The sequence below is a fragment of the Aythya marila genome (genome assembly GCF_965140915.1).
Source record: "Aythya marila genome assembly, chromosome: 1".
Lineage (NCBI taxonomy): Eukaryota > Metazoa > Chordata > Aves > Anseriformes > Anatidae > Aythya > Aythya marila.
Window position 1 is genome coordinate 179,945,736 of NC_139042.1, and position 20,000 is coordinate 179,965,735.

Consider the following 20,000-nt stretch of genomic DNA (forward strand, 5'->3'; position numbering starts at 1 on the left):
TACAAGTGGTTTGTATGTGTGAGGACTGAGAATTTTATTTTTATTCTTCATTTTGCTAGGCTGCACTGGCAGAGAGTAGTTTACCATTGCTTAGTAACCCAGGATTGATAAATAACGCATCCAGTGGCTTACTGCAGGCAGTCCATGAAGATCTCAATGGTTCGCTGGATCACATTGACAGTAATGGAAATAGCAGTCCGGGCTGCTCTCCTCAGCCTCACATGTAAGTGCGGTTAGCATACTTTCAAGAAAAAAATGCCTTAGTCTAAGAACCAATATTACTCGAAAGTGCTTTGAAACATAGGTAAGTGAAACACCTGGAACTATATATTTGAAACATATTTATATTTATATTAAAACATTTAAATAGATACATCTTCATTTACTGTGTAGTAAGATTGGTTTTAAGCTTTCTTTCTTCAAACCTCTTCAACTTACTTGCAAGCACTGAAAGTAGAACGTGCATGTTGGCATTAGTTGTAATTTTAACTGAGTCTCTAAACCATTTATGAACTGTAGTGGAGATATTGCCCATTTACATAAACCGTAAAATGCAAAGTTTAACTGTTGCCCACAGTTTACATAGAAGCCAGTAAAGTGTAACTTTTTGCCTGTCTTATAAATCAGCGTAATTACATATTCAAGTTTAATTACTGGTGCGTCTGTATTGGCAAGGTTTATATGTTATATTTTATGCAAGACTACGATTCCTATTAATATTTAGCAGCTAACTATATCATTAATTACTCTAAAATCTTTCCCCTACCATCTTTTTAATGGAGCTGAGAGAGTGGAAGTATTAAAAATTGATGTATTGTGGATTTCAGAAATGTGTCTGAAGCTTTAGAAATGCCTGGCCTTAATCAGTGGTGTCAAATGTGGCAGTTTCTTGTTTACTAAATAGTAAAACATGTATCTTGGAGGTATTGTTTCCCAGGTTATTTATATAATAATTAGCAGTGTGATATATAAGTAGACTTAGTTTTAAGTTTACTGTAGGATGATTTTTAATGTGTATATACAATTACGGTTGTAGTGTTTTCTGTATTTAAAGTAGATGATCCAATTTGCCTTTTTTAAATTCAGTTTTCTCTTTCACATTTTGAATGTTAATTTTAATTTCTGGAGTGGGATATTTAGCAGTAATGGTAATTGAGACCAAATTCTCTTTTTACTTATGCTCTGGTGTGTGGAGAATCCATTTGGATCTGACCTTTTTTAGGGGAAATGTATTACAGAGTTTTTCTTATGTTTGGCATGTTAATATATCTATGATCAAATAGAAATGTTTATTGTCATGCATTTAATTGTTTTATTGCACATTTATTCTACTTGCCTTTGAAAATAATACACTGTGAACATGAATGTATTTTATCATGTTCCAAACCATTACTTTTTCAAAATGGAAAAATTTGTCTTTTGGAAGTGTCTTTAGATGTATTAAATAATACAAAAGAAGTAATAAAACTTGAAGTAGAAAGAACATGAATATATGCTCTTGAGAGTAACACTACTCTAAAACAAGTAAAGTGAGCAATCAGACAAAAGTTTTTATATCCCATGCTTTATGCTATCAACCATGCAGTGGGTAGCTTGAGGCCTTTTACTTTTAGCAGTTCTCCTGAGTATGCTAATGCTCTCTTCCTGTATAAAATGCCATGACAATAAAACTTTAAAGAGCAAACAAGAGTTAGATCATGTGTGTTAAAAACAGCTACTTTACAGGAAAGAATGACACTTGTTATCAAAGTTGTTTTGTAAGTGTTTGGCAGAGATGTTTACATATCCTGTGTACTGTCTGGCATTCAGCTGGATAAACTGAGATGTCTGTGCATATGATTATGTAGATATGGCTACATTTATAGCTGTGTTTATAGCTACATATTGTAGCAATTCTTGCCTATAAAAACAAACAAAACCCTTGAGTTACACCCCAACTTGAGCTTTAGCCTTCCTCTCTCATTTCTATACGTTGTTTGCAAAAACTGGCCATTTCAGGACTTTTTGTGGTTACTGTTTTGAAACTGTCTACATGTTGTTTAGTTCTCGATTGAAGTAACAGAGTGTAAATGTACCAAGATACCACTGGAGAAAGAGGTTATGCTTGTTCAAGCCTTACACCAAATATAGTGCAAGATTACTGGTCTTCTATGAGGCTGTGAACTGTCAACCAAAAGATGCATACTATGTCTGGTGTGCTACTCACTTGCTAAATGTTTGCCTTTACAATGCTTAAAGAGCATGGAAATATGAATATGAGAGAATATGAAAAAGAGAATGCGGTCTGCAAGGAATTTTGAAAAGTCATGGAAGGGAGAGGCAGGAGGCAGAGGAGCAAGAAAAAAAGAGACCTCTTCCTGCTTCCATGATCATGTTTTGCAGTGCCCCCTGTTTTTGCTAAGGTACTGTTACTTAAAATGGGAAAATAACATAGGGAAAGCACAACAGAAATAAAATAAATAGGGAATGTAGCAAAAAATGAAGAGACTTTAGACTTTACATTTCCTACACAGATTACATAATCCTGATTTAATCTTGAAATCAAAAACAGTTAATACTAGTGAATAATAGCGAAAATAACTTGTATTTTGCTGCCACAAGTAGCCACTTGTATCCTTCCCAAACGGTTCTCCCAGGAAGTCTTTCTGTTTCGCTGCTGGAGCAGTGTTCTTGGTGGTGATAATTAGTGCATTCACCTATAAAGTAGGTGGCTCTATTAGTCTCCAAGTAGGTTTAACCTGCGTCTCCTGATTCCCAGGAAAGTGTACTAGTTGCAACACCAGGAATATGCCTTATATGGAATATGCCTTTTATGGAATTTGCCAGTTACTGTCTGCCATGTTGCCAGGAATGATAGAGATGGTATTAGGGGAAGAGGCAATAGGATGTGGTGCAATTTAGGGATCAGAGCATTCATCTGGGAAAGAGCAGGGTCTAGATTCTAGATCAAGATCACAGGGGTAAATATTTATTTGGTATTAGACCATCAGCAAGAAATACAGAGAGTCCCAGTGGCAGAGTGAAAGCCAAGTACCTATGTAAGTTATGCATATAGTTGTTAGAATTGAATTCTCTATTGAATATTGAATTTAGTTTTATTAGATAAATATATACCAGTGGAAATTTCTTATTTTGGTATGTTTATATTTTTAGTTTGATAAATTAAATTTTGTATACATAATAAAAATTGCATTTGCATGTTCAGTAGTCAGTATATCTGCGCTTTAAACACGAGAACAAATCAGAGAGATTTTCTATTACTGTGTAATACCTTAGCTACTTGCCGTCAGAAAGAGAAGAAAGTTGTTCCATTCTTTGGATTTGGACCTGGTTCTTTATATTTGATTTTCAAACTCAGTGTAGTGAGAGCAATTACAGTAATCAACTTACCCATCTGTGTTTGTACGTCTAACATAGGTGGGTGAATCTGCTTACTTAGAAAATAGTCCCTGATCATTGACTAGAGAAAAACAGTAGGAATATAAATTCAACTAAATGTTAACATTCAAATGGTTAAGTGTAGTGAATCCCACAGTGTATTTAGGGCAGTGGCACTTTAAAAGCTTTCCAGTTCTTGCCTTTGTTAATGATATATGATCTGCTCTACTTCTTATGTTTCTTGAACGCTTAAATACTGAGGTAACTTTTAGATGATCAGTATAACTATGGCTTGGTAGCTAGAATATCTTGTGGGTCAAAGTAAAGCATCAGAAATCTTATGCTGCATGCTTCCCAGTTTCTATTTCTAGTTTGATGAAAGATAATTCCATGGTCCCATATGCAGCATATTACTGGTGGGATCTCAAATCCTAGATTTAATTTCTGTGTTTCAAAAGAAATCAAAGTTCTATCTGTGATTATTCTTCAAATCCAGTTTCTGGTAGGTTGATGTGGACATCAAGTGCTCCATTCTTCACTGAGAGATAAATCTTCAATGAAGAAATGCTTTGCTTATTGTGGACATGTACTGTTCAAAATTCCAGTTTCCTCTAATAGCAATTGTCAACAATCAGTGCTGAACAATTTTCTTTTTATTGAAATCAATACTTAAGACTCTGTGTCTTCATTTTTTAAAGCAATTGGCATGGGCCAGAGTTACAGGGCACTACCAGAGCACTTAAAGCATCTGTTGTCCATGTGTTCATGTTTTGGCAAATGCATCACATGGAATTCCTTTTTACTTAACTATATAAATTTGGTGGAAAAAAAAATGTAAACTGCTGATGGCAGGAAAAAAAAAATAGTTATCAGAAAACATGGGAAATCGTAGACTGAAAAAAAATGTAGTCTCAACATAGGAAACAATAAGGTGGTTATACCATTCTGTTACAATTCACTGCAGCTCATTTAATAAGAGGAATTAATGAAGGAGAGAGGGACGTTAAATATCCTGGTGAGGTTTTGTGGAATAACGCTGTTGTCATGTTTTTCGTGCTGCTCATGCTGTATGAGAGAGTAGACTAATGATAATGCATCAATCTCATATATTCTTAATTGAATTATAAAAATAATCTAGTTCTTAACAGCAAATCCAGAATCCTGAAGGTAATGGATTTCATTTTATTTTCTAGAATTATAATTGTTGGTTGCTTTTTTAAAAGTACGATGAAAAGCAAAAGTAAGTCTTAAAAAAAATCACTTGGCAAAATGAGTTCATATAGCCTCATCTTATATGATTGTATTATGTTACTGAGTGAGCTCTGTAAGACTGGAAATATTTGAAGCCAAATGTCAGTACACATACATCCCATGATCTTTAAAGCTGTTTTTAGAAAATGTTATGTCAGGTTCTTGTGAGAAAGAATAAATAAATCATCCAAATAAACAAGAGTAATAGTCAATCTGAGATGAATGAGAAAAATGAATTTATCCCATGTCATCCTTTATCTTCAATTCTGTCTCTGAAGAGATGAGTTCCAGCCATCTGCGGTTTCAGTCACCTTTTCTTTTTTATTCTGCTGTCGTTCCCAACCTTTCTCCTTTACCTTTTCAACTCCTGCCCTGACCGGATCATTTTTCTTTGCAGTTCTATCTGCATAATCATCAAACTTGTTATTTTTATTCAAACTTTTTTATCGTTAAATTTTATTCCCAGAGGCAAATATGGTTATTCTACTCTAAGATCATTTACTTTTGAGGTCCTTCAGTTTGAAAGCATTCCATTGTCAGGTTGTTCCCATATCTGATTATTCCAGTCCCCTACTGTTAAGCTTTCACACCACTTACAGTAGGTTACCTATCATTCCAGTTTTAATCCCTTTCATTCCCTTGTTTCTTTAACTTCATAATGTTCTAGTCCTCTGTCTTTCCTTCTTTCTTTTCTTTTTCTTTTTTTTTTTTTTTTGGGGGGGGGAGGGAGTGGGGGGGTGGAGAGGGGAGAAAGGAGCGGTGTCGTTACATTGTCCCATTTCATGATCTCTTTGCATTTACTTTGGAGGTTTGTTATGTTCTAGGAAACTGGTATGATCCAAATCTCTTCTTCATTGTATAAGACTTGACTTACATAAAAAGTAGAGGAAAATAAACTCTCAAAACACATCAGTTAACAGGAATATAAGCATTATTAAATAGGTGAGAAGCATGTAATTGAGCCAACGAATGTAGTAGCAATTGCAGTGTTTCTGAGTATCCTTGTTCATCAAAAAGACTTCGCTTAATCACATGACATTTCAACACCTGCTTAATTACACACATTTTTTATTTATTTATAAATCTTAAGGAAGATAATGGACAAAGACTTTGCAACAACTGATTTTTTTTTTTTTTTTTAAGTGGAAAGAGTAAGAGCTAAGAAGCATAGGATCATAAAGGTTACAGCTTTCGTCCCAGTGAAAGAAGTTCCATTGTGAGAATAAGCAGTGGAATAATTTTGGCTTTGCCTAGCACTATAAAGCAAATGAAAGTGACAGGCAAGTCCAGCAATTCAACACTTTCTCATATTGTTTTCTTACCATTTTTTTAATCTTTACTGATTTTATGGATCATAAGACAGTGAACTTCTGAGTTGTCTGTGCCTCCTGTTATTTGTACAGAGCCAATTGTATGTAGGTCCTAATGGAAAAAATAAATAAAGATATTCTGATTAATAAGAATATTTTTCATAATTCTAATTGACATAGCTTTTCACGTGAACACTTTCATAAATATTTATATTCTCCTATTTTTTGGTCTTGCATTAATTTACTTTTCAATCAATTTTTCCTCTACGTTTTGCTTTGGTTCATCAATTCTCTTATCTTTCGAGACTGATATTCCAGTCCTTTATAATTTCCTCTTTAGCTTCTTAAATGTTACATGTCTTACTTTGGATCAGTAGTTGCTATTTCTTCTTTATATTATTCCAACCCCAATTGTTGCGCTTTTGCAGTTCATTCCCAATGCTCTTGACAAAAAGATCACTCCAGAGATACAGTGCCTTCAGCTGAAAAGTGTCAGATCCCCAAAGCTTGGCTTGTAGAAGTTTGTAGGTTCCTGTGGGGTTTCACAGACTCTTCTTGGAAGCTGTATTGCTGAAAACTTTGTGGCCCTGCTGTCATGAATTTTCAGTGCGTGGATGGACAAGGTATTTATGCTTTTCACATAACGAGTATGTACAAGAAAAGGCTGCATCTTAAATATTGCTACGGATGTTAAAAATGTTTGAAGCTGTACAGTTGTGCACCTAAATCTGTCACTGATATGGTTGTGAACTTAAATTTAGTTCATAAGAGATTTTCACTGAAGTACAACACAAAAGCTGAGATGGTATTGCCATTAACAGTATATTTCTAAAACCATGTGCATAGTTTTCAATTTTATCCACTTTGCATTTGGATTTAGAGTAACTGTAATAAGCCAAATTTTTTAAAAGTAGACCCTCTAAATAATTTTTGTAGGTACATGTCCAAACTGTGTCTTTACACTTAAGTATCATGTAAACAGCCAAATAAAAGCATACAATTATAGCCAATTGGTAATGTTTATACCAGTAGTTTGATAGAGTTTTATATAATGATCCACACATTCAAGCAGAGATTCACTGAAAAATCTAGGACATCATGCTGGGTAAGGATTATTATTTGACAATTATTTAGTCCTTAGCATTTGTAGAAAACTCTTTTAAGATCTTTAAGATTAAAATTTTCAGTACAATCTTTTTTTTTTTTTTTTTTTTTTTTTTAAGAATTTATAGAAAGACCATCTCAGTGTGAAATCCCCTGTGTAGAGCCCATTAAAATAATCAAATCTCAAGATAACTAAGGGTATGATTATACCTAGTAAAGTCCATATACAAAATCAGTGTTCACAGTGTCCTGGCAAAGATCAGTTGGGAAAATGTGATTTTGGCATCTAACAGTAGTCTGTGATTTAAAACACTACTGGGAATGCATATGTATAACACTGACCCTTATACAATTTCTCAGAGGGTTATAGTTGTAGTATTCTTCAGGCCTTCCAATTGTTTTCTCCAACTAAATAGCAATATTTAATGTATTTCTTAAATTAGGCCAAACAAACCTAGTAGTATTCCTCCTTTACCCAGACTTACCAAGTTCATTTGTTCCACTGTATCTATTAATAGCAGTTTAATGATGTTACACAGCCTTTGTATGATCACTGCCTCTCACTAACCCTTTTCAAAGACATCCATAAGCTTGTGGTTGAGATGAATAAGGGGAAATGTTTCTTTGACGCAGTATTATATTATGATAATAGTATTCTTAGTAATTAGGGGCTTCCCCCAACTTTTTTATTCATTCCCTATATCCCCCCTTCTCTTGTTTCCTTGCAAATTTGGCATTATCAGTCATCACAGCTGAAAAATGTTCTCTGAGCTTTTATCTTCTCCTGTTCTAAGAAAACAGGAAATAAGACTCATGTTGTGTGTAACCATGTCATACAACTTCTTCCTAAATTTATGGTAGTTCATCTCAAATCTGAAAGCCATTACAGAACTTCATTCATTTCATGGTAAGCCATATTCCAATTTCCAAATATATTCTAATTTAGTTTTACTGGTATATGTTCTATCTTATATAGTCTTTCTCGCTCTTACTGTTTATTTAAGTGTGTTATAGTGAGAACACTGAACTTTGAGTCTTCATTTTGGTAGGCCATGCAGGCTTTTTCTGATATGGTAGGCTGTTCATTCTCATTATCTTTCTGTGGGCTGTTCAGTAAAACTACTGTTTGGATTTATTTTCATGCACAGGTGGTAACTGAGTTGTTTGAAGTATTCCAGACATAGTTGCATATAGTGTTTCTTCTTCCTGTCTTTATGGGGAAAAACATTTTAGCTAAATTTAGCTTGACTATTGTAGCTTATTTTTACAGTACAATATTAAAAGACAGGCTGGGGATGCTGTTGTGGTAAGGTCTGTACAAAGGCAAAACAAAAAGGATTTTCAAATCCCTGCCCCATCTCTTGCAGTCTTCAGGTAGTAATTGAATTGTTTAATTTTTGAAAAACATCTTCAGATACAGTTTGAATAGAAGCTATATATTACTTACACTGCTCTTACACCACTATCCTCATTTCAAATAGCATCTTGCTTTGTTTAGAGAAGTCTGACACAATGCCAGTTGGCATTAGACTGACCTTTTGGTTTCATGTACTTATAGTGAAACCATGACTGGTAACAGTGAAATTGCCTTCAGATGAGCACCCATCAAGTAGTGTTTGGTCTGTTACTATGAAGGTTGTTTTGTTCTTGTTGTCATTAAAGAAATTGTTGTTTTTCTATCCACCTGGACTTGCTAGAAATACAATTTAAAATATAATTTTATTTTGTAGTTAGATATTTATAGATGGAGTAATGAACAATGTATTGCACTGTATATACTACTTTAGGCTGGAACGTACTCCTCTGTGAAGCAGAATTCTGCATTAAGCATAGGCCAAAGTAAGCACAGTTCCTTTGATAAGACCACAAAGGGACCTCTGTGGACAACAAATGTCAAAAAAGGCACAATAGATACATTTAAAAACAAAATCAAAAACACCCAAACAAAAATAACCAACCTTGGGAATAAAAATAATCAATGAAAACTCATTTCTTATAATCAGGGTGACCAGTCAGTGTAGATCCTGATTCTCACGTGACTCTAAAAGGATATAGATAGACTGTCAGAAGAAGGCTGTAACAGTGGCAAATCTCAAACAGCAGAGACATGGGAGCAAGTGAGGCATCAGGGTCTTAAGATGATGTCTTGGCCACATCATCTTGGGTCTTATTTGTGTGCTCAGCCTGGCTTTGTTCTTCAAGAAATGATGAGACCAGTGGGCAATCCATGCCATCTATCTGTATACTGTTCTCCCCACTCCTTGGCTGTGCTAATTTAGTAGAGAGATTGGCCTTTGCTGAAGACCAAGGAGGAACTATAAATAGGTTTATTAGTTGAGAAGAGAGAAACTGAATGGGGAAATAAGTCTTCAGAAAGCTGTTGTAGGGAAGATGGGAATGAACTTTTCTGTTAGGAGTAGGGCAAGAAGTAATTGATTAACATTTCAGCAAGGAAGATGCAGGCTAGCCACCAGAAAAAGAAATACAAACCTTTCTGACTGTACGATAGAGAAGTGCTAATATACATACTAGCACAAGGAGACTGATACTATAAGCTTCTGAGAATAAATCAGAGAAGCATCTGTGAGAAGTGTTTTAGGTATAAATGATTCTGTTTTGGGCTACAGGAAGGGGATGAAAAGACAACATGACCTCTTGAGGTCTTCCAATCTTTTATTTTATTTTTATGATATATGTGAAAAGTAAGTTTTTTTTTCAGGTATGCCATTTCTTAGTAGAGGCTGGCTGAGACTGACTGAGTCCATTTACTTTGTAATTTGAAAGAGCTGTCATACTTAAGTATCTTTAAGCACTCCTAGTTTTAAGATTGAATGAACCTTGGCCTTACAGAAAAATATATAGTGAACATAAGATTGAACTAACGTGAGAAATGTCAGCTAGGGCAGTGAAGACAGTCCTACACAGGTAAGTTTGACCCATTTGTCCCTGCTGAGTGTGACATGCAGATGTACTTGTTAAATGCTGTCATAAGTTATTTTACAAAAAGCAAAAAGCTGAAAAAAAAAAAAAAGCTGAAGAGATGGCCATTCTCCAGAGTTGTCCTGGAAGGCAAAGCTAGTTTCAGTTCAAGTTGTAGCTCTTAAACACTGAAGAAAACAAAAAATCTTCAAGAAACTTAATATATGAGAAGGAATCATTCTGGTAACACCCCGCTGAAAGAATTATCATCAAGCTTACCTGTGAATTAAGATTTTTGATGAACACTGTCCATAAAGTAAATTGTACCGGGCCTAGGTACAAGTGTAATGCTACTTAATCTCTTGCTGTTGCTTCATAACAAAATTTTCAGGTTACACTGTGGAAAAACATTGTTTAGCTTATAAAAACCCACAAAAATGTGTTGGAAGTTTTATATAGGCTGTATGTATATTAAGATCTTTATATATATATATATATATATATATATATATATATATATAAATATTTATATGTATATAAAGTACAGTTCAAATTCTTTTCATGATTCACTGAATAGCCCTCCAGATTTTGCACAGAGAACACTTGCCTGCTCTAATCTGTGAATAACAGATACTTAGTTGTTGCTGGTAAAAATTGTATCCTTTACACAAAAACTTAAAACTTCACAACCATTAGGTACTACAGAACATGGCAGATATATAACCTCTTTTCTTACAATTTGTTACGATTTGTTGTTTTCAAGCCTGCTCTTTTTGGATTGTTGTTCAACAACTCCCCAAAAATTCAAACACTCACATTTCTAGTATATCATCATTTTCCTTTCAATTTTATCTTAAAATTTTCTATGTTCTTTCTTCCTAATCCTTTTCTTTGTTTAGCATGTTAACTTTTGACGTTTGAACCGCATGCAGTGGAGTTCTTGAAAGACATTAGAGGCCTGTGCCTTAAGGTAAATTCTAGTCAAGTTTCTACTTTTTGTGGTTCTGTTGCAGAGAAGATGCATTTATTTAGGCACCAAAGGAAGCAAGCTAAAGTCAAAGCTGAGAATTTTGGTCACAGTCATTAGAATCAGAAAGTATATATTAAAGTCATCTTCTTAATCAGACCTTCATTCCTAAATATTCTAATTCAGTAAGGGCTAATTGTGCATGAGTTTTGAGTTGCATTTGAAATTGAAAGAAAATATATTGCTAATATCAGTTTTCCAGTAAGATCCTCTCTTTCACTGCAGGAAAAGCAAAGATTTCATATGATTATTTTTTTTAATTAGTATTATTAGCATTCATAGCTGATAATATATCTGTGCAGATCAGGTATCCCTACTGGGATACCTGACATACCATAAACCTTGGCATTTTCTTGTCAAGTTTAAATATTATTATTATTATTATTTATTAATATTATTTAAATATATTATTATTGTTATTTTTATTTTCATTATTTTTAAAGACCTAATAAATTTATTATCAATTTCATTAACAATTTTTAATCAGTTATCTTTTTTGTTGCTGTTGTCTGCTTTTTTTTTTTTCCTTAAAGGAAAGTTGTCATGTGGAAATCAACAAATCTATCAGTTACTTAAGTTCTTTATTCTATACAAATTTATTTTTACAATGCTAATTTTTTAAAGGAAGTGTGAGGTCATTTGAGGCTTTGCTTTTTAAATTTTCAACTTTTTTTCAAATCTGATTCATTATTATAAAGCTAAAATTCTTCAAAAGCTTGTTTTACATTTGCCTTTTCACTCTCATTTGCCACCAATATTTTTCTTTAATTTTGCTTAGAAACCACAAATTTTATGTCTCTAATTTAAGTGAACCAGTATGCGTTTTGATGTGGTTGTACAGAACCAAACTGATAGAGAAAGATGTGCCAGAACACTATCTACAACCATTTTAGGAACAAATTTATTGGTGTGTTTTGTAGATACAGCACAAAATTGCCCCTGAGTTGGGACGTGCTATGATATAGAAAGGAAAAAGGAGAGGTTTGCTTATAATCTCTATGAATTAATGGCTGGTTTGTTTCTGTGGTATGAGGGTCAGTATCTGTTAGAATATTTTCCTATAGAGTAATGGTAAATGGCATGTCAGAATTCTTAAATGCTTATATGTTTTAATTCTATTAAATAATATTATCCCAATGAGTTGTATAACTTACTGATGATTCTGAATTTTTTTTTAGCGGTATCCTTGTGCTTTTTTCTTTATCATGAGAAGAAATTAGTAGTGGGATAACTGTAGTGATAAAGTGATAATGAAAGATGCCATATTAAATCAGTTGACCCTTAATTATGTGTAAGGATAAAGTGTGAACATTTGCTTTTATTCTGTATTTTACCTATTTCTATATTTCTAATATATCACTTTAACTCATGTTTCCAAGCTGTTGATTTTTCTGTGTTGATTTTAGTGGCAGATAAGTCAAATCATTTCAAAGCACTCTTATTTAATGTTTCCTTCTACAGAAATGTATACCATGCCATAGGTCACTTTTGTTGTTCTTTCTTGCTTTTGAGATGAGTAATAGCTAAGAGGTAATCAACTACCTTGAATATACTAGTTGAAGTATGCTACCTGGTATAACTATATAAACATGTTTCATTAAGTACTTAAAGAGGATTTATAAAAAAGATGGAGAGTGACTCTGACCAATCAGATAATGACAGGACAAGGGGGAATGGTTTTAAAATAAAAGGGGAAATTTAGATTAGAGGTTTGGAGGAAATCTTTCACTCAGAGGGTGGAACAGGTTGCCCAGAGAGGTTTTGGATGCCCCATCCCTGGAGGTGTTCAAGACCAGGTTAGATGAGGCCCCGAGCAATCTGGTCTAATGTGCCATCTATAACGGGGGGGTTGGAACTAGATGATCTTTGAGGTCCCTTCCAACTCAAGCTGTTCTATGACATACTGGCTTTGGACTTCTTCAGAAGAGGCGTCACTGAAGAATTCCTAACAACACATTTCCTGAGCACTTACAGTAAATAGATACATATAGGTAGTATATTTTTAATTGTATTTGTCAACAATAGATTGATCTGCCATGGATTGTCTACTTTCTTAGTTTTCTCACATTTACTTTTAGCTATGACTGATACATAATTTTGTTAATTCTGTTTATCTATTCTTTTATATTAATAATTATATTAAAAGCATAAATCAAATGTAGGATCTTAGAGAATTCTCACTGTTAACTTCCATGTGAAATAATCTTTTGTTCTTCTTTTATCTTTTTATTATTGGCAGAATTTTACCTCTAATTTTAGTAAGAGTTAGATTTTTGAGGTTTCTCATGGGAATTTGCTAGTAAAAATATATCAATCAGATCTCCTTGTTTATTGTTGTATTGCACTCAGAACCCTCAAAGGGCAAGTAGAATTAGTGGCCTTATATATACTTGTTATTCCACCTCATTTGTCTGGAAGAAAAATATGTGTTTCAAAATGTGTGTCACCTTTGGTTATTCCTTCTCCACAAGCATTCTGTCAGATGCATTGTATGTTTCACTTACATCTGGTGTGAGTAAACTTCACAAGTGAAATGTTGGCCCTAATGAAGTCAAGGGGAATTTTGCTGTTGACTTAAATGAGATCTGGATTTCATTCCAAGAAATCATTTGTCTTCATATCTGTGGCTTTTTCTCATTTCTTATTCCACCTTCAGTCACTCCTAATCTCCATCTGATATTTCTTGTGACCGCTTACAGCCACACTTCTCAATTTTAGTTCATTAAAATCTTTTTCTCCAAATAAAAAGCTCTCAGATCTGCAATCTTTGTATAAATTTTCAAATATCTTATGAAGTCTTAGCAAAATTGCTAAAGTTGAAATCTGGAACCTTTTTGTCTGTAGCATAGAGCAAGAAGATATTTTCTTGGTTGTGGCAGAACTAAATGGCAATGTCGTCTTAGCCAGTAAGTTTCTAGGTTTTTTGTTGTTGTTGTTACTTTATTATTTTTTTTCCTGTAATAGAAGTGTAATGTCTTAATATTTTCTGCTCTTTATGTTCCAGTGAAATCCAAAAGGTACAGGTAAAATAAACCTTTTCTTTGTGGGTTTTTGTTATTGTCTTCTTAACTGTTTTTATGTCCATTTCAGACACTGTATTTCTTGTAGCATATTCTTCTCTTTAAAATAGTACCATGTGGTCACTTCACATTTCCAGATAACGAGTATCTTCGTGCTATCCTCCTCCCTCTGATATTTGAGATGCATAAGTACTCAGGGAAACTTCTCTCTGCTATGTTCATGCTAGCTCTTCACTAATTAGTAATTGTTTTTGCCTTTTACTCTGGCCTTCCATTTGCCACTCCTGGGTAGCATATGATTTTCTTTATTTCTTCTGGAATATAAGAATATGCTGGGACCTACCATGTTAACAGCTTTATTAATGTCATAGAGGATGGACTGTTCTCTCATCAAATTTGCAGATAATATAAATTGGGGGGAACAAAGGATATGTGTAAGGATACGATAGCAATTCGTAGGAACCTGGATGAGTTGAAGGACTTGGCCAAGAGAAACTTCAGGAAAAGCCTAAGCCCTGCACTCAGAAAGGAAGATTCCCTAGTGATGGACACTGGGATTGTCTGACTTGGGAGCAGCTCTGATAAAGACCTGGGGATGTTGGCAAAGAGCAAGCTGAGCGTGAAACAGCATAGATACCTAGTAGCGGAAAAGATAAGCACCATCCTGGGATGTATTAAGAGCAGTAGAGAGCTAAGAGACTGAGGAAAATGATTATCTTCCCCTGCTCAGCACTCATAAGACCACATCTGGAATACTATCCCTAGTTTTGGTACCTCAGATGTGGGGAAAAAAAAATACATAATAGAACTCAAGTGTCTTAATACCACCAAGGTAGTTGGTACTAGCAGCACTTGCTCAATGAGATGCTGAGGGAGCTGGCCTTGACCAGCCTGGAGAAAAGACAGCTTTGGGGTGGACCTGATTATCAGTACCTACTGGGAAATTAGAAAGAGGATGGAGCCAGGCTCGTTACTGTGGTGCATGATGGTAGGCTGAGAGACATAGGCATAAGTTAAAATGAGATATTCAGACTGTGTGTAAAGAGAACTCTTTCCTCATAAGAATGGTAAGTCAGTCATTAAGGTGGTTGCCAGAGATATTGTATAGTCTCCAGCCTATCCTCAGAAGTTTTCAAGACCCAAATGGGTAAAGTCCTGAGCAAACTGGTGTTGACCAAAAAGCTGTGTCTTTGGCAGGAGGTTAACAGAGATATTCTGATGCTCCTTCTGACCTAAATTATTCTGTGATCTTAAAGTGAGTATATCTTCATAAAGACACACACACACTGAGCAGAAGCAACCAATCTTATTAGCAACCAAGCTCAAAGAGAAAGATGCTTTGGGTTTTGTGTTACAGACACAAGTAGAGTCATATCAGGTGCTTATTGAAGAGATGGATGTTACAAATGTCAGTAACAACTGAGTGTACATCTTCTTAGAGGTACAGAAAAAAAAAGAAAAGTTGTGTGTACAGGGCCAGTTTTGTGCAGATGGTGGTGATGGGGGTTGATCTTTTCCTTTCCCTAACAGGACTTACCAGCCTTTTATTTTAAAATATTAGAGGGGGAAGCATGAAGAACTGTAGATTATGTTAGGCATTGGTGAAATTTTATCAGTCAGTATAAATTAAATAGGAAAGCTGGTCTTTAGTTGTACAAGTTTTAAAGACAGTAATAGATTTATCCAAACTCATTCTTACTTGCTCCTGCACCTTGATGTGCCAGAGGCACCTTGTGACCGTAGATCATTAATTCTGTCTTATGCTGTCTCTCCAGTGATGAACTAAAAACGACAAACTTTAGTGGCATAACTAGTTATTCCAATGCACTTATCTGCTGTAAAAGTCTGCAGTCGTGCCTGCCATGCTGCCAGCTATGGCCATTGCCCCTCTTTTCCATCTTAATACCAAGTCAGTTCAACTTCAAATTCCTCCATGATAGACTTGAATTTCTTAGTAATTAATAAGATAATAGATATGGAAAGTATATTTTGAAGGTATTTAGCTTCCAGTACATAGTTTCCAGTATATTGTATCTTTACTTCAACCTTAGTGAAGTGAGGTAGTGCACCCACAGCTGCCTGACAGGGAGACATGACAATAGGACCATCCTCCCTTTCTTACTTGAAGCTAGGGATTAGTATATAAGCATTATTTTACGTATTTACATAATAGCACTTCAGTGTTTCAGTATATGTGATAAATACATAGAGGAAGTGATTCCTGATGTTCAAGGAAAAATAATAATGGATTCTGTGACAGCTGTAGCATTACTGAACTTGTATTTAATTACTCATCTAATATGCTTTTTTCCTTTTTCAATATTTGGATTAATATCTCCCTAAATGGTTGTACATAAGCATGACAATAAACAGCTCACTTCTTAAGAAAAATAATAAACTTTTTTTAATAGCATGAAATTGTGAAGAGACATGTATTGAATAGAAGTAGATATGTTGAAAATACTGTAGGATTTTAGGATTTGTCTCCTTTTGCCTGTTGAAGCAAAATATAAGAAAATATAAGAAAAATATAATTCAAATTCAGAAACAGTTGGTTTTTTGTTTTTGTTTTTAAACTGCTACAGGGTATTCTGCGGATCTAGAGATGGTACTAGCAAGATAAGATGCAGCTTTCTCTGAGGAAATGCTAGTCCAGATCTTCTAGGGAAAACAACTGTTGTGGTTTTTTTTTTTTTGTTTGTTTACTACATCTGTAATATAGTGGTTGTTATTTCCCAAATAATATTTGGTGGTTTTTGTTTAAGAAAAGTCTATAAAGATAGCTTTAAAAAAAATAGTGATCTGAAAGAGAAGTTAAATAAGCCTGTGAGAGACTTGAAGACATGATCTAATTTATTGTCCTTTATGCTATTGCATACCAGAGAAAGAAACTCCCTGGTGTTACTGGCTGCCTAAGTCACTATAGCAATACAAAAAACTTCCATTTGTAACATAATTAAAAGTAAGTAAAATAAATCACCCTTTAATGATTTTAGACTGATTATTGCAACCCTTCCATGGAATAGAAATGCACTGAAATATCTTCAAAAATTACATGACTTGCTACAGAACATGGTATATGGCTACGAAGCTCACACGCAGACCCATTGAGCTAGTTAACTTTTCTCTCTCAACATCTACTACCTCTTCAATACAAAGCCAAGGACAAAGTCTTTTCAATGCCTGTCGTTACATTGAGTTAAGTGTCTGAGAGACTGCATCTGTCTTGATCTTCCTATAGTACTTTCCTTTAAAAGATTCTAGCATAACATTAACGATTTTGGGTTGTCAACAGTGTTCAGAAGACCCAGAGATAACCTGTAGAATTTGTTCCACTGAGAAGTCTGAAGCAAGTCTGAAGCAGTTGTAGTACTCACTTCCCTGGCTGCTTTCAGGATGAAACGCTGAACCCCTTTCCCTTTCATACACATGAGCAGTAAAATAATTGTTTTCCATCCTATAGAATGGGATGAAAGAAATACAAGGAAAATAAAATTGTTATATCTCTATTTTGGTAGATTGCTCAGATTTGCTGTGGTAACTCAGTACTGATTGTTACAAAAGGCATTTTCTGATTTTGTATTTCTTCCAATGGAAAGTTGTGTTTTCTGTTCAAAGCCTGGAATAAGAACATGTATTTCTACTACTCTAGTCCAACCTTGTTTATTGTAATCATTTGTATTTTGCTGCCCTGTGTTCTCACTGCTGTTTTGCTGGTGTTTGTTTCCCCTTGCATTAAAACTGATGTGATGTGAAACCTCTATAGAAAACATGCTATCCATAATTGAAAATATTGTATCAAGTATCTTCTTGTTGACACCAGTTCAACTCAATTTAATTAAGAAATCATGTTCTTGGTTATAGGATCTGGTTGTTTTCTTGTCAGCAACAGCATGCGTTATAACATTTAAAAGTTGAATGTAACACTTGTTTTGTTGCTATTGCCTAGATTTTAGCAGGATTTTAGTAGCTATAACACTGTACAAGTTCTCCCACGGCAAGATTAGGTTAATCTTGTGCAAAATTCAAAAGACACTTATCACATGACTCATTGTGGGCTTTAGGAATTTGGCTTGGTCTCTAAATATTTGGGAGTTACTTTATACAATCCTTCTTAGAAGATATTTATCCGTCAGCTTCCTGTTATCTTTTTCCTTTGAAGCCTGAAAGCTCTTATCTGGCAGTCTACAGATAGTCTTGATGAGACCCTTGTAAGTGTCCAGCAACTGCTACCTGTCTCTTGGCACCTGGCAGTTGTTCCAGTTAAATGCTGTAAATTACTGTCCTTAAGGATATAGTATGGGTCTCAGAACACGAGAACTGGAAGTTGTAGTTTGCCAGTTTCAAAAGGGGAGAGCAGAAATCTCTGTAAAGCTGTAAAGCATGCTGAAAGCCTTAATGGCATGCGCAAGAGCGAATGTCTGAGGCAGTGACGAAGACAGAGGGACATCACATTCTTTGAATTATGGGTGAGGAAGATGTATTCTGAAGCTCTGCAACGTATTGGAATCTTTTTTTAATACTTAAAAAGATCTGTCACAGAGTTTAGTTTTGAAAGTGCTGGGGTACAAAAAATTGTCTTAAAACAGTAGATTCACCAATATTAAAGGAGGTGACCTATGGAAATGACTCTGCTCATTTATTTATGTCTTCATCAAAAAGCTTTTTGAAATAATTTAGAATCACCATACTTTTCTGTTATTGCTATGGACATCTCTTCTCTTGTTATGCAGCATTGTAAATCTTGAACTCTGGTGGAGATACAGGTTGTTGGCACTTGTTTAATACAAGACATCTATTCTGATGAAGCCTTTCCAATATGATATAGTAATAATACATTGCTAAGTGATTACCTTATCATCCCTTTATCATACAGAAGAGATAGCAAGGACTGAACTCAATTGCTCAATGTGTCTAACCTGTTCATAAAGGCCCCTAAGGATGGGGACTCCAAGGCTCCCCAGGCAACCAGTGCTTCGCTGTCTGTGCTAATTTCTAACTCCGACATTTGATTTGTACTTGCTGTAGCCTAAGACTTTTTATTTTATTTTTTTTATTTTTTTTTTTTTTTAGCCTGTCTTCATAGAACAGTATGTTCTAAACCTCTACCTGGATTTTCTCTTGTTTGACATCTCGTATTTGACATCTCATTGTCTTCACTGATGTCCTTGCATTAGATAAAGTTTTTTTAAGATCATCTTCTGTGTCCTCTAGGTCATTAATAAATATGCTGGCTAGTTCTGAACCAAAGATTGGGTCATCAAGGAACCATACTCATCTTAGAACACAAATTCCAGTTATGTAGTAGTTTTCATCAGAAGTCTGTAAGCTATGACCTGTTGACTATTTGAATAGCACAGTTATTAATGAAAAGACACAATGCATAAATACTTCTTCAGAATTTGTTTAAATACTCAGCACTTCGCATGGGAATATACAATAGTATACTGTTCTAATTGTTTAATAGATGGGTGGCACAATTTTGCAGATAAAAATATTTTAATATGTATCTATTTAAGAACAGACATGTTCATATTAGTTGCATAATACAACATACCAATCCCAGTATTCTGCTCTTTATTCATGATAAATATATTGGGACTGAAAGTCTTTGAGATAAGAACACATTGAGCAATTTATAAAATTGGGTGTTCAAATCACATTTTGAATATGGTAAAACAACAACAACAAACAAACCAGCCAGGCCTTTTTTGGTTTTCATGGGTATTTTGTATAGTTGCTTCTTCCTTAGAACATACATAAAATATTAGACATGGAAGATCCATTACATCTCTATCCAACATGCTTTAACTTTGCCCCATCTTTGATTTCAAAAAACAAATTCTGAAGTTGAGCTTCAAGAGCCTATATGTTTTTATTTGTGGTTATACTTCCAGAAAGACACGTTTGTATGGCAATGTTTTCAGGAAGCTGTGCTCTTTAAGGTGCTGGTAGAAAAGCCTATGGTTTTGTTTGTTTTGAATGGATGAG

General features: G+C 34.5%; 1 protein-coding gene across 10 annotated transcripts in view; it reads left to right on the forward strand.

Annotated features, from left to right (window-relative positions):
- FOXP2 (forkhead box P2) overlaps window positions 1-20,000 on the forward strand; it is a 431,190-nt gene that overhangs the window by 401,860 nt on the left and 9,330 nt on the right. For all 10 annotated transcript variants that reach the window (XM_082769279.1, XM_082769278.1, XM_082769283.1 and 7 more), the window contains one exon: window positions 60-223. In XM_082769279.1, coding sequence (XP_082625405.1) covers window positions 60-223 — 164 coding nt within the window. The remainder of the gene's footprint in view (window positions 1-59; window positions 224-20,000) is intronic.